The 25,503-nt window shown below is 42.8% G+C and overlaps 1 protein-coding gene across 2 annotated transcripts; it reads left to right on the top strand.

Annotated features, from left to right (window-relative positions):
- The first annotated feature begins 473 nt into the window (after positions 1-473).
- On the top strand, positions 474-23,503 carry washc4 (WASH complex subunit 4). Of its 2 annotated transcripts, none has more exons than XM_083654315.1 (33): positions 474-544; positions 1,568-1,707; positions 1,819-1,872; positions 2,039-2,104; positions 3,556-3,601; positions 3,803-3,870; positions 3,968-4,050; positions 4,279-4,321; positions 4,415-4,518; positions 6,079-6,199; positions 6,422-6,536; positions 6,627-6,754; positions 6,879-7,039; positions 7,171-7,297; positions 8,019-8,144; positions 8,736-8,843; positions 9,234-9,380; positions 9,783-9,862; positions 10,612-10,717; positions 12,138-12,254; positions 12,819-12,987; positions 13,581-13,735; positions 13,843-13,917; positions 14,034-14,138; positions 14,244-14,378; positions 14,505-14,613; positions 14,757-14,823; positions 16,920-17,006; positions 17,554-17,701; positions 17,867-17,963; positions 18,627-18,823; positions 21,380-21,461; positions 21,629-23,503. In XM_083654315.1, exons 1-33 carry the CDS (start codon positions 484-486, stop codon positions 21,643-21,645), a joined length of 3,444 nt encoding a protein of 1,147 aa, XP_083510441.1. In that variant the 5' UTR covers positions 474-483; the 3' UTR covers positions 21,646-23,503. The 2 variants fall into 2 exon arrangements, with proteins under 2 accessions (XP_083510441.1, XP_083510440.1); XM_083654314.1 differs by having other exon boundaries at positions 21,626-23,503.
- Positions 23,504-25,503: the final 2,000 nt, after the last annotated feature.

Below are 25,503 nucleotides of genomic sequence, written 5' to 3'. Positions count from 1 at the left end.
GTATTCTCCCAGTGCTCTCCTCCTGCCCATAACTCTTCGTCCCGGCCTTCCTCCTAACTTTCTCCCCCCTTCACCTCCCTCCACTTATCTCTCTCCCTTTCACTCCCTCTATCATACTAGTTGCTTGGATATTCAAACACAATGGCAGATACAATGCCTGCACAAGAGACAGCAGCTAGGACAGTCGGAGAGACAGACACACCTCTCTCTCTGACAGTGTGTGTGTGTGTGTGTGTGTGTGTGTGTGTGTGTGTGTGTGTGTGTGTGTGTGTGTGTGTGTGTGTGTGTGTGTGTGTGTGTGTGTGTGTGTGTGTGTGTGTGCGTGTGTGTGTGTCTTTCTGTCTTTCTGTCTCGACCCCTTTTAAACTCCATTTCCCATGACCACTAGCAAGTATTCACGAAGTCATGAGGCAAATCATGGGATCGCGTAGCTTGTGTTTTTCCCAGGCGTAACATCATTATTGTTTGGGCAGCCTAGCTGTCATGGCGGTAGAAACTATTGCACCTGACTGGGAATTTGATCGTTTTGACGATGGGTCACAGAGTAAGTACTGCGTCCTGCTCTTACCCAAACTTAAAACTAGTTAGCACCAAGCTAAGTTACATGGCACTGGCAGTGCTAGCTTGCTCGCGCAGTGAGATGGTTTGCCTCTGGGCACCGTCTATTTGCTGGAATGAATCAAACCCTGTATTGTTATTAGCTACGGTATTTCATTTAATTAATTCGGAAGCACGCGTTTCCTTTACGAACACTATTATGTCACGACTCACATTACGCTAGTAACGTTAGTTATTTTTATTTGAACATGCATTTTGTCCAGGTATAACAAGCGTGAAATTACCTGGTGGACTACCACCAATAGTCATCGCCATCCAACAACTGAGTTTGACAGCCGTCGCCTCAGCCGTTTTGACAGGGCTTAGCTTGCACAAGATAACATTGGCTCAAGGTAAATGACTGAGCAATTATGGTGGTGTAACGATCTGTTACTTCAGTGTAAATGATGAAAGTAGAGAACAAACAGAAACAACCATACCATGCTGTATGCTCCACTAGTGTCAGCAGCAGCAGTAAACGTCGCTGCAGCCTGTCTCATCTTGTGTATGTGCTCCCATTCCCTGACCCCAGCGTTAACATATTCAGGGCCCTATTTCATCTGCAGTATCGAATCATCACAATTTATTTTCAATTCATCATGTAAAATGCTGGGCTTATAGCTTGTTTACTGTCTATTAAGGTAGCTAACTACTGCAGGTTACATTATTGTAGCCACTTATCTCTTCCTCATTTTGGATTTTACAAGGAAGACTGTCCATCAACCAGAGGCCCAGGTTAAAGCCTGTGTCAGCATAGCAAGCACTCTCCCTGATGGAGTGTACTTGACTTGAGCTATGCACTGCACTGGATCCCTACCACCTGCAGGGTGTGTGTGTGTGTGTGTGTGTGTGTGTGTGTGTGTGTGTGTGTGTGTGTGTGTGTGGGGGGTGGGGGGGGGGGGGGGGGTGGGGGGGTGGATAAAGCATAATCTTTTTAATGTTCTAAACCAAAAACCTTCCCACCCTTCAGAAATACACACAGAGGTTCAGCTGAAGAACTATGGGAAGTTTCTGGAGGAGTACACCTCCCAGCTGAGGGGCATTGAGGAGGCTCTGGATGATTCCATAGGAGATGTCTGGGATTTCAATCTAGACCCTATTGCCCTCAAGGTAAACCGCTGGAAGGCAATGACAATACATCCACTTAACAACATTGCTGACATTTTCAGAACGATTTGTGTTCCTCACAGTCATTTCCTTCCTGATACGTTGTCTTTTCAGCTCCTCCCATACGAGCAGTCTTCCTTACTGGAGTTAATTAAAACAGATAACAAGGTAAGTTAAGCCCAAGGAAACTTCCACCTGAGCTGATTGCTTGTTACATTTCCAACTACAGTGTGTTAACTATTTAAGTGCCATGATGAATAATGTTTGCAATCTGATTCGGATGCTTTCCAGTTGTATTTTTCTGACCATCATTGTCATTTTGTGGTGTTTGCAGGTTCTGAACAAAGTCATCACAGTATTCGCCGCTCTCTGCAGTGAAGTGAAGAAACTTAAGTATGAGGTAAGCATGGTTAAACCGGAGTGAATGCTTAGTTACTCTCCAATGTTAAGAGGTTTATTTGGATCCATTTGTTTTACATCATATCTGCTGCATGTACTCTTTCTTAATCAATATGCTATAGATAAATCTGCAACGATTAGTTGATTTATCAATTAGTTGATCGGCAGAAAATGTATCATCAACCTACTATATTTTTATAATTTTATAATCAATTAATTGGTTAATTTTAAGGGGGGGGGGGACACAAATTATTTCGTTCCAGCTTCTTAAATGGTCAAGCTTAAGGTCAAGTTTATTTGTATTGCCCTAATTCAAAGCATGTCTCAGAGAGCTTTACAGAGAATATGTTTAGCTAAGTCTAGCTAAGCACTATTCTTAAGGTTCCGCTGACGTCACGCAAGCAAGGTGGGCAGGAAGGAACCCGGAACTGGGGGTAACCCGTGAGTCAAAACAATGAGCGCAGATGTGAATTCTGTAAATAAACAAGTATATCAAAGACACATATGTTGTCTGAGCATCGGTTTTTAGCCCGAATATTACAAAAGACCCTACTGATTCATAACAGGTCTAAAGTCTTGTTATAGCAGCTGGGCACACTTAGTGACAAGCAAGACAACAGTAAAACTGACAGGTTTTTGTATTGAGTTTGGCGTTGGGGGGCGTAACCCATAGCAGAGCGAGCGCCGTACCCCCAGCGTTGTGTAGCAACAACACCGGAAGTAAGTCCAGCATGTCCTTAAGTATCAATAAACAGGATTGAACAATTTTATATTAGAGGTGGAGAGAAGGGGAAAGAATGGGGGGGGAGAAGAGAGAGAGAGGGGAGTGGGAGAATGGAGAGAACAGGGGGAGGGACGGGAGAAGAGAGAGAGCAGAACAAACAGGGTATACTGGGGCTGGGCGATACGGTTGAAATCAATATCACAATAATCATGGGTCAGTTTCGGTACCAATGTATATCACTATATGGTTCATGTAAGCAAAGTCACGTTTAGTAATCCAATTATAATATCATCATTATAATTACCTGGCAATTGTCATATCATCATGATATGACACCACTGAAAGACGACAAACGATAGTACAGAATTATTGCCCAGCCCTAGGGCATACAGCTGTTACTCATTTCGCCCGGCCACTCCGCCAGCGACACACTGCCGCCGAGGCAACAGCGGCACCCCTAACCGGCAGCAACACAGCCAAGCCAAACGTGCAACAGCTGCAGACATTCTGACTACTCTAACCTAGTTCATGATTGTCATTTTTCATTTTGTGGCATTTTATAGACAAAACAACTAATTAATAATCGACAGATTAATCAATAATGAAAATAATCGTTAGTTGCAGCCCTACTAGAGATCTTGTCCTTAGTCAGTGTTGTGCCATCTTCTGTTGTGCCAAAACATCTGAAGAAACTTGAATTGATGTTTAATATTTACCTTCCCTTGTAGGCAGAAACCAAGTTCTACAATGGCTTATTGTACTATGGAGAGGGAGGTAATGTCACAGGAATCATTTGCTTTTATCTTGGGTTTCCCTTTAGTGATTCATATTGCTCATGGATGGATTGACTCTAATTTAAGTGTGTGTGTGTGTGTGTGTGTGTGTGTGTGTGTGTGTGTGTGTGTGTGCGCGCGTGTGTGTGTGTGCGCGTGTGCGCGTGCATGCACGCCCCCCTATGTGTGTGTTGCATATCAGTTTCCGACACCAGTGTTGTTGAAGGAGAGTCCCAGATTCAGATGGGAAGATTTATCTCCTTCCTTCAGGTAGGGCATGCGTAACATCTGTCATAATACTGTTTACTGAAGTCCAAACAAGTGTTCTATAAGTTATAACGTTACTCTCTGTTTTGTCTTTTGATAGGAGCTGTCCTGTTTTGTCTCCAGATGTTTTGAGGTGGTGGTCAACATTGTTCATCAGCTGGCGGCCCTCTACAACAGCAACAAGTAAGCAAGGTTCTCGAACCGAAGCCAATTTGTGCACATTATTGTACATGCATACTTTGTGGTTTGGCTCATATCTGCATTCTGGAAAGAACCTATATGTACCTTACATGCAGACAAAAATGTGGCATACATTTGCAATTCAGTACATTTGTTTTGACAAGTTCCTGAGGACAGGAAATAAAAGTTATAAAATGTGTTTTGTTTTTGTTTTTTGTTTTTGTTTTTTAGGGGTGCAACAAAAATCATTGAGTCATCAGGAGTCCATTTCCAGGTAAATTATTGTGATAACAAGATGAGTTTTTTCGTGGTGAGTCTCTATTCTATAAATATTTCTTATCGTGTCTATTTTGTGTTCTCTGTGCAGATAGTGTACGAACACCTTGGGGAGTTGTTAGTGGTCCTGCTCACACTGGATGAGATTATGGAGAATCATGGCACACTAAAAGACCACTGGAAGATGTACAAAAGGTAAACGCACACATAAATACTGCAACCAGTGAGAAAAGGGAAAAGCTTAAAGAGGACATGAAACATTTCATCACATGAATCTAACAGTCAAAATCCTTACTACTGTACCATACAGTCAACCTAGTGACATCAAGCAGCGCCCTAGTTGGCGAAACCGAAAAGCTGAAATCTTTGTCTTTCTAGCAAATCTAGGTGCATATCAGATTTGAAAGCAGTGTCCTGCCTTGTCTGAGGTGAAATGCAAATGAACTAAAGTCATGTGATCAAATGATTAAAGGGATACACCACTTTTTTGGGAGTTAAGCTCATTTGCCACATCCCCCAAACCAAGATACAGTGCCTTACCGGCACTGTCCGCGCAGTTTACAGTGAGCTACAGTCATGAAGTTAGTTAGTATCGCCATAGAATGGAGGCTAATGGTACAGCTGTTAAAAATTCGCCAAAACACACATCTCACGGCGCCAAAATACATGTTGTGCTTCGAGTACTCACCACATGATGAAATATTAATCCAAAATGCACATAATCTGTCTTTTTGGAAGGAAAAGAGGTAGCCGGTACTACTTTCCAAACATGGCCACCGACCTATTTACTATCTACCTCTTTTCCTTCCAAAAAGACAGATTCTAACCAAGATACAGTATCTTGGTTATGTGGGGGGGATGTGGCAAATGAACTTAACTCCCCAAAAAGTGGTGTATCCCTTTAAGGACAAATACTTCTGTGCTGGGAATTCAGCAGTATAGACAAGACCACTCAGGAAACTTGAAACTCAAAGTAATAAAAGTTCAATTGTTGCAACAAGTGAGAATCTTATTAGAGGTACAGCATGAAAAAAACAAACACCTGCAGAACTTGAAGGATGATACTTGTGGTATGCATCAGAGCTTGAGAGACAAACCTGACGCTTCATTAGTTATATGGTTAAGCTAGTGGTTATACTTTACCCATCAAAGACATTGATTAATAATAACTAATAATCAACCAGTGAACAACTACTAATAATCAGTGAGCAGCTAATTAATGAATAATCAATGATAAATGCTATGAATTCTTACCACAACTTCCTTAATACATAATTTATATGTCTGTGGTGGAAATTCAGAATTTCCTTTGGTACACTGATGTAACTATCCCACATTTTCAAAAGTTTTCACAAAAGCAAATTTGTCAGAAATCACAAAAAACATTCTTTCTTGACACCTTCTGATTAATTACTGAAAATAAAATGCTTAAAAATTTATATATTTTTGTTGGGAGTAAAGAAAACCTGCGTTCATTTCATTTCACCCAACTATCATTAGAACAGTTATTAACGGTACATGCTTTCTTTTCTTTTTTGGTTTGGTTTCAACTTTTACCAAAATACATTCCATGCTTAAGGGTAATCGAGTAAGAAACTGAACATTTACCGTAGTATTATGTACTGACAGCTCTCACACCTAATTTCAACTATCCACGCCATACAGTAAAGAGACTTTGTGATCTTATTCAACATACATACTTAACTTGGTCGTTAATCATCAGTAGTTTTCTATAACTGTATCCTCCCGCTGTAGGTTACTTAAATCTGTGCATCACAACCCTGGGAAATTTGCCATTCCCGAAGAGAAGCTGAAACCTTTTGAGAAGCTGCTGCTCAAGCTGGAGGGACAGCTGCTGGATGGCATGATATTACAGGTAACTTTATTTCTACCAGGACTTCATCATGTTGTATCTCATCTTGTAGAATTAAGGCTGATATATTGAAGTGTTTGCTGAAAATCTGTGTTTTTTTGTATTTAAAATGCAAACAGAGAATTTCCAACTTTCCAAAAATATAGTCCAATTTAAGACTGAATAAAGGGGGAAAAATCTGTTTATGTCTTGAGCACTCACCTGATGTCTGGGACTGTGTGACAGGCCTGTGTGGAGCAGCGGTTTGATGAGGGAGTAGTTGTTGCCAAAAACAGTGCCTTCGCCGAGGAGTTCGCCTTCAACATACGCACCATATTCGCAAGTGTCGAGTCCAAGATAGGTCAGTTTCTCTTCTCAAGTAGATGCATTTTACATGTCCTTACTCTTGTTTCTGCAGCTTCAACCTCGTTCACATCTGTATGTGTTTCAGGAGAACCTACTGAGATTGACCAGAGGGATAAGTATGCTGGTGTGTGTGGTCTCTTTGTGCTTCACTTTCACATCTTCAGGGCTGTCGACAAGAAGCTCTACAAAGCTCTGCTAGACATCTGCAAAAAGGTAGTTTTTTTTTTATCCTACCTCCCTTATTTCTTGTGTGACAACAACCCCAATCTTTATCTGTTTGTCTGAAGGCAGTGGAAGCGTCTTGGCTATCTGTGTTTGTGCCTCTCCTTCCCTCCAGGTCCCAGCTGTGACTCTGACTGCTAACATCATCTGGTTTCCCGATGCCTTCCTCATCGCTAAGGTCCCAGCTGCTGCCAAACTGATGGATAAGAAGAGTCTGCAGGGCATCAGAGCACAGAGAGATGCCTACCTGCAGCAAAAAGCACAGACACTAACCAAGTCAGTTGGTCAACAAATCTGTCGCAGTTATTTTGTGCAATTCAGAAATGTGAAAAAGCATCTGCAGTCAGAAACGATTGATCACAATTCAATAAATGATCCTTAATGTTTGTGTTCTCTCGCCTCTTCAGGGATGTCCAGTCCTACTATGTGTTTGTGGCTTCCTGGATGATGAAGATGGAAGCCATCTTATCCAAGGAGCAGAGAAGTGACAAGTTGGCAGAAGACCTTAGCAGCCGCTGTAATGTGTTTGTACAGGTAAAGACTGACTGAGTTACCCCGAGATAGGCTCAATGCTAAATGCTATTTGGAGCAACAATATCTTAAAGTATGGAACTACAAAGACTACCTTCACAGTTTCCATTAGCATGCGTCCAATAACGCACAAAATCCAGGTATAAATGCACCCAAGACAGAAAAAATAACCCAGTGCACCTCCAGAAGTGTACAGGGATGCATTTGGCCGCATTAGCAAACAAGTGTAAATGCATTGCCTCTCAAATCCAGACATGGCAATTACGCAAATGGAAATAAACCTTTGTGTGTGTGTTCAACTAGGAAGTGCAACAAGTGGCAGGCATCTTTGATGTGTTGATATGTCAAAAATGGATTGTCAGGATACTTCTGGATGGGGAACAGAGTCAAGCTTTTAGCCTTAAAAGACGTAAATATTAGGAAAGGAAATGATGTGCACATCAGTCTATGCTTTATGAGGGAAACATTTAAATGTTAATGTGTATAGCAGAGACATACTTCAATGATAGGTGTGATCCATCCCAGAACAATAGAACAATCTGTAATATATACAGTCAAAGTCAACTGAATGGGTACGGTTTAGCTGCAGACTCAGCTGCCTTAAATTTTACTATGGTCTAATTTGATCAACAAAACCAGTGAAGTGTTATAACTGTTTTGCAGATCTTAAACAGCTTGACTTTAGTATCAGTTCATGATAAACTCTGTCTTCTGTCCCTCACAGGGAATCCTATACGCCTACAGCATCGGCACCATCATCAAGACCACCATGAACATGTACATGTCGATGCAGCGGCCCATGACCAAGACCTCTGTCAAAGCCCTCTGTCGACTGGTGGAGTTGCTCAAGGTGTTTTGTGTGCGACTGCGCGTGTTTGTTCATTCATCATGGCTGTACACCGCTACAGTTTTGCTAGCATATGCTATTTAAAAATGATTCTGTGCTGAGATAAATATGTACCCCCTCCCACGGGTGCTACTAATAGATTTCCTATTCATTATTGCTACATAAACGTTAATGCTGGATAATAATGCATCATATTTTATTCGTTATATTTTCTGAGTAATATCTGTTGGCGTTCTGTCCAGAGTGCTCTGATCTGAGATCAAATGGTCAGTTTGAATTTATGAACACACCCATTTAAAGATTTTGCAACTGTTTCTATTCTTAATTTAACAAAAAGAACCAATAAGAATACCGTTAAAGTACCAGATCAATAAGCAGTATCCTTATGACATCACTTTTGACATCATCACGGATGACATCACATCATTAGCTTATTAGCCTAATTAAAAAATCCGATCGCACGTAAAACGGCATAGCTGTGGCCGAACACAGAACTTGAAACAAACATCGCCCTCATACTCAATTTTATATAGGGTATATCAGTTGCGTATATCAAAGCTCAGAGATTGACATGTGATGCCACTGTCCCCTCAGGCAGTGGAACACACATTCCACCGGCGCTCGATGGTTGTGGCCGACTCCGTTTCTCACATCACCCAGCAGCTCCAGTCGCAGGCCCTCAATGCCATTGGCAATGCCAAGGTAGACACAAACTCACAATTATTTATACTATATAATTGATATGTTCATAGTTTTCTAATGAGATTGTCACATCTTACTCAACCTAAGGAAAACCAGCACTCAAATTCATAATCTTGATGATTGATTAGGGCAGTTAGTAGTCTAAATGTCTGGCCTTGACACTACTGCACTAATAAATTATTAAGAATATATATTTGAGTGCTGGTTAGACATGGAGTCACACATGACATTCTCATTACAACTATTAACCTTTCTGTAAAAGCCATGCTTTTCTTTAACTGAACACCTGCTGTAATAGCCTAAATGATTTGCTGTGATTGAGCGCACCGTCTTTGCTTTTGTTAATTGGCTCCATTTGACGTCATCTTATGTTTTTCTTTTCCCCGTCAGAAAAGGGTGGTCTCTGACAAGAAGTACAGCGAGCAGCGGCTGGACGTGCTGTCGTCTTTGGTGATGGCAGAAAATGCCCTCAACGGACCCAGCACTAAGGAGCGACGCCTAGTGGTGTCTCTGGCTCTGAGCGTCGGCACTCAGTTGGTACGCTGGGGAAAGCTTTGAATAATGCTCGATGCACGATACTAGTGTTTTTGTGTCCTTTCTTTTTAGCTGCGACCAGCAAATTTCGAAATGCAGGATGGCAGGGGTAGAGGGCTGAAATTTGGCATGGTGGTCTAGTGCGTTTGTGTTCATGCCAATTGGCTAAAAGGGGGCGGGGATGGTGGCAATTTTGAAATGCGGGATGGCAGGGGCAGAGGGCATGGAGGTCAAGTGTAAAGGTTTGTGTTCAAAATGCAGGGCGGCAGAGGCAGAGTAGGGTGGGCTGCCCCTGCATCCTGCATTTCGGAAATTTGCATATGTGGTCGCAGCTATTGCAAATCCGCGGCTGTTTCATTTGCCTTTTAACCTTGACCTTGGAATCAATCTCTTGCTACCTTCTAGAAAACATTCAAAGATGAGGAGCTTCTTCCACTCCAGCTTGTGCTGAAGAAGCTGGATCTGATTAGTGAGCTCAGAGAGAGGTGAGACCATGGTTTCTCCTCTCAACAGAATGTACTGTATGTGGCAGGGTGGCTGTAATTATGTGTCTGATCCAGTGTCTTGTACCTGCCAAGGGCTGGGGGGAAAAAGAGACTTGCCAAGAATATTTTTTAGCAGCCAAAATTATTTGTATTAAGTTTTATAGAAATGAGTCATCACACACCAGATTTCAATGCTGTTCACATATAGAATACAGTGAATCAAGTCTGTAATTCATTATGAAGTGGAGCAGAATTTAAATACAATTAAGCAAGCCGGCCGTGGTTTACAGTGGCTAAGAGGCGTTCAACTTCTTAGGCCCGATGTGAAGCGGAGGGACTAAAACCACATTTGCAACCACCTTTGCTCTACTACTTAGGCCATGTTCAGACTAGGAGGCCAAATCTGATTTGTGAACTTTAGTGACCTATTAATGATTCTATCCAGATTGGTTTTATGAGTCTGGATGCTCCAAGTCTGATTTGTGTCACTTGTCCCAAACCACATATGGAGGTCTGGACACAGATCCGACTTGAACACTTGCCCAAATCAGATTTGTGGCAGTGCGGACACACTCCCAAATCAGATTTGGGAAACCAATCAAGATAATGATTACCGTAATAACTTTAGCAGCAAATCGGATTTGCCTGTAATGTGAACATGGCCTTAGAGTTATAATACTTACTTGTACTACTTACTTATACTGAGAGAATCCTTATGTATAGACCATTTTCCTTCCTTTCATCCTCAGGGTCAAGCTTCAGTGTGACTGTAGTTTCCTGTACTGGCACAGAGCCGTCTTTCCCATCTACCTGGATGATGTGTATGACAACGCCGTGGATGCAGCACGACTACATGTAAGCAGGCCAGCTCCTGTTGTATCACACACGCATGCACACACACACACACACACACACACACACACACACACACACACACACACTTTACTTGATAACGCCCAAGGAACTCCTGTTTACAGCCTCCTCCAAATCTGTTAATTCCAACATTTAGTCCTCCTACACGGTGTGTTTGTAGGAGGTCGAGTTTTTTTTCTTTTCTTTTTTGCTAGTGTGTACCATAGTATTTTTTTCTAGCTATGGGGAAACATTTTGGTTCAGGTATGAATTTCAAATCCACTAACTCTTTTACATTTCCAGAAGTTGCTGCAGTTGCAAACATCATAATATTGACATGCTTATACGCAGACAATTGGACTCGAGTAATAGGGACTCGGACTCGAGTCGACTCGAGTCGCAAATTTGACGACTTCCGACTCGACTCGGACTTGGGAGGTAAATACTTGAAACTCGACTCGGACTTGGAAGAAAATGACTCGAAACTCGACTCGGACTTGTGACAAGATCAGCCGAGTGCACCAGCTGGGCATACGCCTAGGTTTACACGCTACGTCTGATGTAGAACTCAAAGTTACGACTAACTTAATTTTATGACTAGTGCACCCTGTATGTGCTGCGTCTGTGTATGGAGCAGGCGTAAAAGTTACACCCAAATGCGTAGCTACTCACTGACAGCTGTCTCATCTTGATCTGCGCGTGATGCGGCCGGAATCTTCTCCAAAAATATCGATCGATATGTGCTGTAAATAGACGAAAGCTGATGCGTCGGAAGATCTTTCAATTTCTTCCTGACTTCGTCAACTGCCCGCAGTGCGCAGTCTGCCATCGCATTCAGTACTGATTGCACTTGTGATCAAACTGCTTGTGTTGGCGCTGTTAAATTTAGCTGTGAGAACGTTTCTATGCTTTGAATACAACTCTATAAGTTTGAGCTGAGTTGGAGCTGTCTGTCAGCTGTCTCGAGCTCGTCTGAGAGAAGTGTGTTGCTTGGCAACAAGCACGTATTAACGTGAACGCGCACGTCTGCAGCCTAAATAATCTCTGCCTTGTTATTTTTCTAACCTGTGACTCGACTCGAGACTTGACTTGAAATAACATTGTGACTTCACTTGACTTGACTTGCCGACAAAAGGAAAGACTTGGGACTTGCTTGAGACTCGGGACCAATTGACTTGAGACTCGCTTGGGACTCGGATCAGAGGGACTTGGACAATTGTCTGCTTATACGTATATGAAGATAGGAGGGAATATCTTAAGCATTGCGCTTATATAGATCTACTGATTTCTCTAGTTATAATTTCTAAGTGTAATTTCTTCATTTTAGTGGTTCTCACTGGTTCCTGTTCTTTTTCCTGCATGTGGTCGTTTGCCTCTTCCGGTGCTGTGCCACCCGGATGATGGCTTTGATTTCCCGGAGCAGTACGTGTTCAGTGCGTTGAAAGACAGCGTGCCCACCATGCTGCACGCCAAACACATGGAGTCATGTGACCAGCTACTGGAGAGCTACGACAAAGAGATCATGGATGTGTTCAACGAGGTAAAGAGCAGGTGAAATATAGCGACCATTGACCAAGGTGATGAGGAAATTGGAGGATAGAGTAATGGAGAAAAGCGTGGTAGGAAAAAGCGCGCGTCTTGAGTTTTGCAGCGGTAGATTCCCTGTGTACCAACACGAGGGTCGTCGTTCGAGCCACCGCGTTACCTCCAGCATGGCACAATTGGCCGTGTCTACGGGTGGGAAGCCAGATTAAAGGTATGTGATCGCTGCACTAGTGAACTGGGGCAATAGCGTGATTCGTCAGGTGAAAAGAAGAAGCTGGTGACTGCCCATGTATTTCCGGAAGCATGTGCTAGTCTACAACTCTTCCCAGATCGGCAGAGGGGGTGGAGCAATGACCAGGACAGCAGGGGGAATTGGCCAAGTACAATTGGGGAGAAAATGGGGGGATACAACAGAATCCCAAAAAAGTGAGAAAATAATATATATGGTATGCAAGTATGTGAACTCAGTTTTGGATGTTCCTGTGACATGCCTACATTTGCAAACCCTGGCTTTCATTTCTCTCTTGCTCTCTTTCCTGATGCCGTCTAACTCCTGTAGCACCTGTTGGATAAGCTGTGTAAGGAGATTGAGAAGGACCTGCGCCTCTCTGTTCACAAGCACCTGAAGCTGGATGACAGGAACCCCTTCAAGGTCGGCATGAAGGACCTGGCTCACTTCTTCTCCATCAAACCCATCCGCTTCTACAATCGCTTCATACATATCAAAGGTACCTCATGGAATGGGTTAAAGCAGTCTGGTCAGAAACTATTGGAACATCTGAATTCAAACATGATTTTAAATCTGATTCTAAACATGAAATCTACACTCTTCAAAACATCTACTGTGTAATGCTCCCACCTGGTGGAAAAGACTGAGTGAGATCGTGTGTGTGTGTGTGTGTGTGTGTGTGTGTGTGTGTGTCTTTCTGTCTTGACCCCTTTTAAACTCCACACACACAGTGTGTGTGTGCACTAATAAAAATCTAAATGGTTGTCAGCAGATGGGGGGGGGGGGGGGGGGGGAGGGGTCATCACATCATTGCCAGTCCTTATGATATCCACAACATCCCAGTAACATTATATTGGATTATGAACAAGGGGTCTTTATACCGCACAAGATAATTTGTACAGTATATAATGTCCCTTGATTGGGAGAGCTTACAGCAGAAGGAAGGCAAGAGACATTTTAAACATTGAGGATGAGGGGGAAAAGACACCAGCCACGTTCTTTATTCCGACAAATATCCATTTTGTCCATCATAAGTCATTTCCCAGAAGATGTATGTGTTTTTATGTTGTTGTTTGTTTTGTCTCCTTGCAGCCTATGTGACTCACTACCTGGATAAGACCTTCTACAACCTGACCACTGTGGCTCTGCATGACTGGGCCACCTACAGTGAGATGAGGAACCTCGCCACGCAGCGCTACGGACTCACCATGACGGAGGCACACCTGCCCAGCCAGACCCTGGAGCAGGTGTGTTTGGTTGCACCTTATGTATTATGACAGAGCCGGAGTCTTTAGTTAAGGGAGTTTCAATGACAAACTGCAGATTAAATATAGGCCCTGTGTGTTCTCATTAGGGTTTGGACGTTTTGGAGATCATGAGGAACATTCACGTCTTTGTCTCGCGCTACCTCTACAACCTCAACAACCAGGTAAGACTTCTAGCCTCTTTATTCACTTTTCCTCCCTTGAACCAAGTAGTATTGTTGCGGTACCCTATGCTTGCACACTGTATGCGATCTACACTGAAATAATTGCTTTGCTACAGATATTTATTGAGAAGGCGAGTAACAACAAGCACTTGAACACCATCAACATCCGCCACATCGCCAACTCCATCCGGACCCATGGCACAGGCATTATGAACACCACGGTGAGTTGACGGCAGCGGTGGCGTGTGTCTCTGTGTGCTCGTTCCCTTAGTTGTCTTTGTCTGTGTTGCCTGGTCTACATCACACATCATCTCTCCCTTCATCAGGTGAATTTCACCTACCAGTTCCTGCGTAAGAAGTTCTACATCTTCAGTCAGTTTATGTACGACGAACACATCAAGTCCAGACTCATCAAAGACATCCGCTTCTTCAGAGAAACAAAAGACCAGTCTGATCAGAAGGTAGGAAGGAAGAAGCTCTCAGACTCACCACATTCATTCATTTTGTCACATCAAGAAGTAATGCAAAGGTGCACTCGGCTCCTGGTGTTAAGCTGCCTGTCGTCGTCGTCCCTGTGTGTGATGTAGTATCCGTTTGAGCGAGCGGAGAAGTTTAACCGTGGCATCAGGAAGCTGGGCATCACTCCTGAGGGACAGAGCTACCTGGACCAGTTCAGACAGCTCATCAGCCAAATTGGTGAGTCATGCACATACAGACACACTGTTTTGTTGAGAGTGTAGTTCAGTTCTTTGGAAAAGGATAAAACACTCCAGCCACACCTCAAAAAGGTGCTGGATGAGAAACATGAGCCCACACTTCTCATATTGTTTTCTTTCCAGGTAATGCCATGGGCTATGTGCGTATGATCCGCTCTGGAGGACTGCACTGCTGCAGCAGTGCCATCAGGTAAGGAAACAGCTCCCTAGCCTGGGTAAACCCAGCCCCCAGTGACCTGCTCTCAGGCTTACCCTGCTTACAGTCACAAGGTAGTGACTGAGAGCAGGTCTGAGAGCAGGTCACGTGGCGGCTGGGTTTACCCAGGCTAACAGCTCCCATAGTGCATTTTAATCATACAATTACTCCAACTATTTCTATGACAAGGGGGTTTTATTTAGATTTGGTATGCTGCGGTATGGGTGTGTGCTCCCTGGCAATGTAATATGAAGAGCTCATGATCATGATTGTCCGCTGGGGGAGAATGTATGTTAGTTAAATGAAGTCCTTACTGTAGAACAGTGGTTCCCAAACTGTGGTCAGTTGTCCGCCAGAGCCAGTTTTTACATTATACACATTCTGAAATATTGTGATATTTGGACAAAATCATGATTCTGAACTTTTTATTTCAGAGGCTGTAGCAGGCTCAGTTTTAAGGCCAGAGTTAAGTTTCTGGTATCATATTAATCTAGATGACCTAAGGCAGGGGTGGGCAACTGGCGGCCCCCGACCTCACTCAGTGTGGCCCCTGGATCAGTTTCGTTTTTTGTTTTTTTTGGTTAGACCACCCAAATATGTGTTTTTATTTTACTGTACATCCCAGAACATTGCGCTAATGGCATTAGCATTGTCCATCCACATACTGTTTAACATTAGCATTTGAGCTAACGCTATTGTAACAAACTATATCCAGGATGCACATTGCACATGCAACATTATTAATCTGATTAATACGACATATTTGGGTGATGTACCCCATAAAATTGCTGTAGCGGGCTGTTTCAAAGCTACAGCAAAGTTTCTGGTGTCATCTGAATGAATGGAATAATGACTAAATTTGAATGTGAAAAATATAAAAATGTTGGTATAATAAACTTTGATTACCAGTCCTTTTCATCAAATTAGTAGCTATAATTGGGAGTGATGGTGTTACAGTAGGCTACTGGTGGAAGTGCACGGTCACAATCTGGCCCTCTGGTAGTGATGATTTTTTTTGGTGTGGCCCTCTCTATCATCAAAGTTGCCCATCCCTGACCTAAGGCATCGATTGGTACCTGGTACATGTCATGCTAGCTTGTCAGGAAGGTGGCTAAATAGTGCTCCAAATTTAGGCTAGACGAGGGAAGAAACATTTTCAAAGGGGTCCTCTTTTTCACAGCTGTGTGCGTGTGTGTGCACGCGTGCACGTTTTGATCCAGTAGCCTTATGTTGTTATTTAGCTTTTCTGATGCTATTGCATGGTTAAATCAGCATGTGTTGTCGAGAGGTCACGAGATGTTGTTTTGCAACTCACCGGCTGTGACCAGGGTTTGGATCGACAGGCCTCAACTGTTGGATAATATCAGGGGAAAATGGCTTATGGAAAATGTTCACCCCAGAAGTACGATTACCGGTAGTTATGCCATTGCTTAATCAAACAGTCAGAAGACTAATCGCCTAATAGCACGAATAGGCAATTTTGCTTCAACCAAGGAAGTGAACATGGATATGGGACCCAAGTCATGGTGACCTCGAGTTGCGAAAGAGGAGGCGGATGGCCAACTATTGTTTTGACGCCATCTGATAATACTATATAAACAACCAGACTCGGTGAGGAGGTTTGGGCTGTTCACACATTTTACTATTTATGTCCTTTCTGAAACTCTCTCATCCCTACATCTCTGTAAATCCTTTCTCTGCAACTTGAAATAAACCATTTGGAAAAACTTGGAAACTGACTGATGGACTTCAGTTTTGTGGAGTGACGCTTTCTTCATGAAGAATATGTCCTAGGCCTTATTAGAAGAGGCCTTGCAACTAATAAGACAAGGCTGGATTCCTGCAGGTTGGCCTGCCCCGCTGCCTAGATTGAGGGCCTAAAAGAACAATTTACCACAACAGTGTGTGTGTGTCCGTTTCGATCCACTAGCCTAGCTTATGTTGTTATTTAGCCTTTCTGATGCTATTGCATGGTTAAATCAGCAACATTTATTGTATTGGGAGGGTTGGTTAGGTACATAGGGATACTCGGTCTGAAAAGTTTGGGAACCCCTGCTGTGGAAGATCTAACCAGTGTGTGTTGTCTCCAGGTTTGTTCCCGACCTGGAGGATATAGTCAACTTTGAGGAGCTGGTGAAGGAGGAGGGGCTGTCAGAGGAGACGCAGAAAGCTGCCAGGTACAGCTGTCATGATATAGGACGAATCAGCGTGACGTCACAACCATCCAGAAATGCAGAACCCCGCGGCAGTTAACTAGTAGTTGTGCCAAACGAATGTTAATATCTCAAAAAGTATACATCACATCGCTTATATTTTGACATTCTAAGTGAGACCAGAATTAGCTCAAGAGTTTGATGTATAATATATGCATGTCGTGTTAAAGCTGTGTGAACTGTCGCAGTTTTTAAAATGTAAACCAGGTCAGTCGGCTAAAGTCAGACACTCAAGCTCATACTCCATAGGGTCCCATTGCCGTTTCCAGCCAGTGACGCGGTTTGTTTACCAAAATGCTGCTCGGCTGATCCCTCGTATATGGACACTTGTACTCGAATTGCAATAATAATTGCGTAGTTGTTTTTGAGTAGGCTGAGCAATAAGGTGAGATTATGTACTTTAGTTGCATTCAATCTTTCTATTTGTGTAGGTGGCACTGGCCACCACAGCTAGACGAATGTGAAACACTGCCTGTTGAGTGCTAAGCAGTGTTTCCCCTGTGTCTCCCAGTGTGCTAGATTCAGTGTTGGAGGATCTGACCAGCAACTCTGCTGAGGGGACTGAATACTTCAAGATGCTGGTGGGAGTGTTTGCGCCCGAGTTTCGCAGTGCCAAGAACATGCACTTGAGGAACTTCTATATGATTGTGCCCCCACTGGTCAGTCCCATGCTTTTTCATTTTGTATACACTATCCAAGCTCCTTGACAGCACCCCATGTTCTTTTCTCTTAATGAGTTTCTCTTAACCCATATTGTCTGCAGTGTTTCTGTGACTTTTCTCCACCATAAGACTACATACTTGACACACTACACTGTCCCTCAGACGGTGAATTTTGTGGAGCATTCCATCAGCTGTAAAGAGAAACTCAACAAGAAGAACAAAGGTGGAGCAGCTTTCACAGATGATGGCTTCGCTATGGGTGAGTTGGCAACAGTGACAAATTACACTTAAACTAAAGTGGCTTTTTAAGTACAGTATGTACACCACCGGGGTGGACAATAAATCAGTATATAATAAAATATGCCTCAATAACAATTGTGAGTTCATTTGCAAAAAGAGGCAAAAGCTGTTCTTAAAATGAATAAACAATACCTGTTTGATACTCCCTGGAGTGGAAATATTAATTGGGGTGATTTATGCGAAAATGATCAGGTGAAAATGTTTTATCATGATTTATAATAAAAATATATACAAAAAATAATAATTACAATATAAATACATCAATATATAATAGGATGAGAAAATACACACGGAGATACCTGTTTTTGCCATGAACTCAATATATTTTTTTATACATTTTCAATATTTTCAAAATACATAGCATCGGTCACCGACTCGGTCTGGTGCTGAGTCAGTGCAATGAGTTCAAGTAGAATGCAATAGACTTGCTTTTCAGACATGTTTGTAGGTGCAGACATCCGTTGTCATAAATGGGCATTCTTGGCAGTTTTTCCTGTGGCCTTTATAGTGTTGACACACTTCACTTGCCATCTCTCTTTACTCCCCCCATCCTCTTCTACCGCCATTGTATCTCTTCTGACCTCGCTCTCTCTCTCTCTCTTTCTCTCTCTCTCTCTCTCAGGCGTGGCGTATATTCTGAAGCTGCTGGACCAGTATCTGGAGTTTGACTCCCTGCATTGGTTCCATGCCGTCAGAGAAAAGTACATGAAAGAGATGAGTGCCATGGTGAAGGAGCAGAGCGTCCAGTCCACCAGCCAGGATGAAAAACTGCTGCAAACTATGAACCTCACTCAGAAGAGACTGGACATCTACCTCCAGGTACAGAACAGTAAGGTTTCAGGGTCACAGTGAAGAGCAAGCTCTCATGTCTGATTCACCAGCAGTTTTCTCTGGCTCCTGGGGAATCCCCAGGCGCTCCCGGGCATGCTGGGAGATGTAGTGCCTCCAGGGTGTCCTGGTTTATGCCCATCGACCATCTAAAAATATGGACAGAGTCAGCGTGATGTCACCCCGTTTGACGGCACGAGACCAGGGGTTTCCCAGAACCGCAGCTCCACCTGCTGTTGGTCCATGATCGGCAACCTGCGCGATCACTGGACAGGCGACCTGTTAATCATGCCCAAAACATAGTCTTTTCTATAATCTATTTTACTCCAAACGGGTGAGTTATACAGTATAAAACATTCACCCCCCGTACAGTTGTTATGAAAGATGGAATTAGCTATATAGAGCAAAACTGTGTTTTGAACCAGGCTGTAAACATGCTTAGTTAACCCTGTTTTAAAGACAGGCATTTTAACATGGGGAAGAAGGGGGAACAGGGAGCCGGCCTCAAGTGGCCATTCGAGGAACTACTCCTTTCAGTATCACTTTGGTGGCTTCTGTAAAATCCTGAGCTTGCTGCCTGTTTTTGCCCCAGTGTCTCCTCCCAGTAGGTTGTGTCCTCATGAATCACTGTTTATCTGGCTCCTCACCTGAGACCAGTTTGCCTCAGGTGTCCCTGCCAGGAGAACAAGGTGCTCCACATCAGAGGTCCCAGTGACACTGAGGCACGTCATAAACCCTTTCACAATAAGGTTGCAATGCCACCCATGATTCTGATTGTACTACCAATAATTTGAAATAATAATAGAACCCGCACACACTTATGCTCTAAAGAATGCTTTACTAAACAATCTGTTCTCAACTTTTGGAGTGTGTCTGTAGCAATGATAGCCTGGTTAAGACCATCCTGATAACGTGATCTCACATGTTGTTTCACTCTACGTATCAGTCTGGACTCCAATCCCCCCGCAGTAATTTCGGTGGGTGGGAGTACCTGACTTGACCGATGACACCTTCAGCCAATCAGCGCCACCAAATCCAGTCCTTCAGCCAATCCGAGTCGGATCCAGTCAAATACAAATCCACTTGGAAAAACGGCTAAAACGTCTTTTCTGCCGAAAAACTGGTGGTTTTGCTGGTGCATACTCTTGTTCTTGTTTCATTGTTGTTATTGGGTCTATTTCTGCAATAATTGCACTTACGGCCCTGTTTACTCTACGGACGTTAACGTTGCTGCTCATTGCTTCGGGAGCCGCCATTACTGTTTTCCTAGCGGCGTCCCTGAATGGCCGGTTACATTGTCAACTACGAGGCAGGTCCCTGATTGGCTAACAAAATAATAGCCCTTCAGGCTGATCAGATCATCTCCGCAGCCTGTCGGGCTGTTATTATGCCTCTGCCGGCGAAGCCAGGCCGAAGGCATTATGGATCCGGGTTGTCCGTCCGTACGGCCGTCCGTACGGATGTCCGTCCGTCCGTCCGTACGGATGTTTGTTAACGCCATATCTGAGGAACGCCTTGACGGAATTTCATCAGATTCGCCTTAAACATTCACTTAGGCTCAAGGATGATCTGATTAGATTTTGGTGGTCAAAGGTCAAAGGTCAAGGTCACTGTGACCTCTCGAACGCCATTTTCAAGCTTGTTAACGCGATATCTGAGGAATGCCTGGACGGAATTTCATCAGATTCGCCTTAAACATTCACTTAGGCTCAAGGATGATCTGATTAGATTTTGGTGGTCAAAGGTCAAAGGTCAAGGTCACTGTGACCTCTCGAACGCCATTTTCAAGCTTGTTAACGCGATATCTGAGGAACGCCTGGACGGAATTTCATCAGATTCGCCTTAAACATTCACTTAGGCTCAAGGATGATCTGATTAGATTTTGGTGGTCAAAGGTCAAGGTCACTGTGACCTCTCGGAACGCCATTTTCAAGCTTGTTAACGCCATATCTGAGGAACGCCTGGATGGAATTTCATCAGATTCACCTTAAACATTCACTTAGGCTCAAGGATGATCTGATTAGATTTTGGTGGTCAAAGGTCAAGGTCACTGTGACCTCTCAAACGCCATTTTCAAGCTTGTTAACGCCATATCTGAGGAACGCCTGGACGGAATTTCATCAGATTCGCCTTAAACATTCACTTAGGCTCAAGGATGAACTGATTCCATTTTGGTTATCAAAGGTCAAAGGTCAAGGTCACAGTGACCTAACAAATGCAATTTTCTAGCTCGGTAACGCCATATCTCAGTAACACATTGACTAAATTTCTTCACATTTGGCTCAAATATCCAATTCTGCACAGAAACGCCTTGATGCAATTTCTTCCAATTTTGCTCCAACATCCACTTGGACTCAAGAATGAACTAATGGCGGAGGCATAAGTCCGCGTTGCGGTCGTTCTAGTTTTCCAATAATGACCAGCTCGCTGCACATGATCCCTTACATAGCAAAGAGGCCCTCCATTTGGTAAGTGGTGTTGTGATGTGGCGCATCTCTATCTTGATGCACAGTCATATCTGACTCTGAACTCTTCCTTCCACTGTAGGAGTTTGAGCTACTCCACTTCTCCTTAAGCAGCGCCCGCATCTTCTTCAGAGCGGACAAGACAGCAGCTGAGGAGAAGAAAGGTAAAGCAGTACTGCCTTTTGATGATTGTGGGAGTCTTTCATCCCGTAAAACTATGGAGACGCCCACCCTGATATAAAGGCGATTGATTGATTGATTGATTGATTAATTGATTGATTGATTTGCTTGCTCCACAAATAACATTTATAAAAATGTTCTCCACTAGAAGAACCTGCCTCAAAGTGACCTTCACTATGAGAACATTGAATCAGTGTTCATGTCGGTGACAACACGAGAGTAAAAGACAGGGGAACGCCCCTGGAAAGACCACTGTGGAAGAGGGAAGAGGAAAGAAATGTTCCAACAGCAGTCTGCACTGAAACTATCTAGTCCAGGGATAAAAGACTGGATTTTTGAATAGACAAATCTGGATAAGGAAGGATGTTATTTTTTTAAAGGCTATTCCTCAATGCCCTACAGTATAACAGAGCAATCATCTTGCTTGGAGAGACAATGTGTACTGAAAACCCTATTGCAAAAAAAAGAGGTTTGAATGATTTTCTCTGCTCCTATTCTAGAGACATCAGTGTAACATCCCATGGCTGTCTAATGTCTTATCAGTTATCACCTTCTAATAAAATCATCTGTGTGAATTTGTATCATTGAGATAGCAGAACTCCACTGCATTCAGTTTTAAAATCAGTTGGCATAATGAGTGTACGTCAAAGTTGAATCCTTTCTTCTGCCACATAGTGATATAGCCTTTTGAAATACTTTTTACTCTGTCTGAATAGACTGGATTATTTTTCTACAATAGAGCCGTCAGCTATGTATGTGTATGTTCTCCACTGATCGGGGAAATGAGGTAGACATTGATTAGACATTGATTAATTTGTATCTGTGCTTGCTGTTTTATTCCAATTTTTAATGCTGGCTGTTTATTTGTCATTCTTGCAATTTCTGCTATATCTTTTCCATTCCAGTGTCCAATGTACTGATAATAATGATTGTTTATGACCCTCAATGGCAGCTCTGCTGTTACAGTAATGCCTCTGGAGAAGACAGCAGACTGTTGACATGACTTGTTGAATGTTTTCAAAGTGCATAATCATCTTATGCTTGAGTGCCATACTTGTGTACCTAAAGTTCAGGGTCTTACAATTATTTTTGTTTTGTCCATTGCCATTTCATACCTTAAGGTGTATGTGCCTTTTTCAGCTGTTAGTCTTTGTGTTCTGTTTAATTGTTGGCCTAATGAAGTGGTTCTCAAACTTTTTCCCGTCCCCTAAACTGACATGGATTAGACCATGGACCCCCATTTGACAGATGTCCCAGGGTCCCCCATCTGATACGATTTTAGCTTTTGTGATGACCCCCACTTTCTTGAGCCTGGTGGTGGATTTGTTAGGCTGATTGGGTGCACTCATTGGGCTTAAGACCATTCAGTCTCTCCCTCCTCGCCAATGCAGCTTTGTTCCGTTTGTTTCATGTGGTTTGTGTCGTCTAGTTATTTTCCCTTAGTTGGAGTTAATCATTTATTGTTCACCTTTTACTTTGGTACATGACTCCCCCCTTAATTTGTTACTTCCTTGAGCCGGGTTGGAACATTAGGGAGTCATACAAAGTAAAAGGTGAAGCAATAATTTACTAAGGGAAAATAACGACAACACAAACTACATAAAACAAAAGAACAACAAAAGTTGCATTGGTGAGGAAGAGACTGAATGGTCTGAAGCCCAATGTAGTCGATACACCAGGCTTCTACAAGACAGGGCCGGGAGAGTGAGAGTCGTCACACTTAGATGTTTATTACAGAAAGTAAGTAGTTGGAATTCTCATGAAAATAAATGATTAGCCTACCCTTATTGCTGGGGAACCCCCCCAGGGACCCCACTTTGAAAACCACTGGCCGAATGAATTTAAGAGAAATAACCTGTGTCAACACACTTGAGTGTTTCACAAAGTTTTCAACATTTCTCCATAACATGGGTGTATCGTTACATTTTTATTACATTTTCCATGTGGTATTCGGGACGTAATAGGGTCACAAATTCCATAACTTGCCTGGGGGGGGAAAGCTCTAAAGTCTTACGTCTAATAAAACATGCACTTTCAATATAGAACTGTCTCAATTTGTAATTTACTTGCTAATGTCAAACCTGTCTTTTAGACCTGTTCCTGAAACCAGAAGGAAGGCTTAAGTGATATTGTTAAAATTCAATACAGATTACATTATGTTCCATTAATGCTAGCTATGGGTTTTTATAACTGACAACCCAATCGGGTTTAAATTTTGTTTCAATATAGCAATATGGAACATCAATTGGGCTGTATATGCAGGGTAGGAATTACATGGACGCCATGGCCGCCGTTCCCCCTCCCTCTGGCTGTGATGCAGAGATCCCTAAGACCACCTTGGCAGTGCCCTGCTACCAGCCTGCTATGGTCAGTTGCTTTAAAAGCATCAGTGGTTTTAGTTTAATGTAGCCTGCCCTATGTAAAGGAAGTGTCATTGCCTCAATTTACATGATGTCAATGGAGCAATGGCCTTTGTGCCCTGGCATGTGGCCTTGTGCCCTAAAAAAATTGCAATGCTGAAGGCTAATGGCCTTGCCCATAAAATGACAAAATTCCCACCCTGTGTATATGTATACCGTTTCATTAACAATTTATAAATCCACAATGTGTACATTACCAATGACGCACAAATCTGCAGGTACAATTTCACAATATTAAGTATTTCTTAAATGAGAAATAGAAATCTACTTTGTTAGTGATGAAAGGAAAATGGTGTAACGTCATAAAGCGTGGTCCCTGGATAACAAACAAGACACACACAGTGATTCAGGAAAGCCTTTTCTGCTTTAATACAAAGAAAAGCTTTTAATTCAGAAAATACAAGATTGGTCTGGATTCATCTTTTTTTTTTTTACTTCCTCAAATTATTGTCAGTTTTCCTTTTCCTATGAAATGCTGCTGTTAAAACAGCTTGGGATGAAATGTGTCCATACTTTTGCTTTGCACTCAAGACTTGTTCGTTTGGGGATGGTCTCCTTATTTGCTGAGAATCAGGCCTTTCCTTGTTTGACATTTTTAATTTTGTATTATTTTGATGTAAGTGCCCGCAGCGCCATGTGACACCCTGTCCAGCAGATCCAGAAATGTCCCGTTATATCCACATATTGCATCCATGCTCACCTCATAAAAACGAGGTACAAGGCAGGGCAAAATTTCTTCCAAAATAGATGTCATATATATATATATACATACATATATATATATATAGCAATCATATATACACATTCGTACAGACATATACTAAGTCATGTGATGCCAAGAAACTAAAAAAAAATGTACACGTTTATTACAAAATTGTAACAAAGACTGGAAAGTGTTTTGCTTGCTCTGGAGCAATGACGCTTAGCAGTTATCCTCAATGAGGACTCGTCCACTTACCGTGGAAACTAAAACAGTCTCTGACTTGTGTCCATGTTTTAACTCACACAGAAACCACAGAGAGACAGACGGAGGGAGAAACAGAGAGAGGGAAAGAGAAAACAAGTTTGAGGAATTAACGTCAGTGGAAGGAAAGAAAAGAAATGTTGCGGAGTCTGGAGATGAAGAGGGATGCGTGTGGATAGGTTGCATGTCTCCCCCCCCCCAAAAAAAAGAATAAAAGGGAGTGTTTTCACATAAAAAAGCACAAACAAATTTTGTGTTCTTTTATTACTAAATATAGTGCAACAATAAACATTGCATTTCTTTCACCCTTTCACTTGCTTCTGAGGATGGTACTTTGTTAACTTTTCTGTTCTTAACACTTAACACTTTTGGAAATACGAGGCATAACCCTTGTTCTGTCACTGTCAAGTGTGCCACACAGTCAGTCCTCCTTCCCGGGAACAAACGGGCTTCAGATTCAGAGACGTAAACATAACACAGACCCTGCTCAAAACAAGAAAAAAAAAAGGAGGAACATAAGGAATAAAAACAGAACAAGTGTTGGTGTTTTGGGCAGCATGTAATTTGGAAAGGCAGGGCAGTTTTGCTCCACCGTCGCCCCCCCATCCCCCCCCCCCTCCCCACCACAGTCAAATAGCCAAA

This window comes from Poromitra crassiceps (genome assembly GCF_964638095.1).
Source record: "Poromitra crassiceps genome assembly, chromosome: 18".
Lineage (NCBI taxonomy): Eukaryota > Metazoa > Chordata > Actinopteri > Beryciformes > Melamphaidae > Poromitra > Poromitra crassiceps.
This window is presented reverse-complemented; position numbering and strand designations above follow the sequence as displayed.

What these genes read in the sequence shown, in the direction of transcription:
- washc4 (XM_083654314.1), top strand. Translation starts at nt 484, where the DNA reads ATGGCGGTAGAAACTATTGCACCTGACTGGGAATTTGATCGTTTTGAC. An exon ending in GCCCTCTACAACAGCAACAA is followed by an intron (nt 4,051 to 4,278) that starts GTAAGCAAGGTT and finishes TTTGTTTTTTAG; the next exon opens with GGGTGCAACAAAAATCATTG. An exon ending in AAGTGTCGAGTCCAAGATAG is followed by an intron (nt 6,537 to 6,626) that starts GTCAGTTTCTCT and finishes TATGTGTTTCAG; the next exon opens with GAGAACCTACTGAGATTGAC.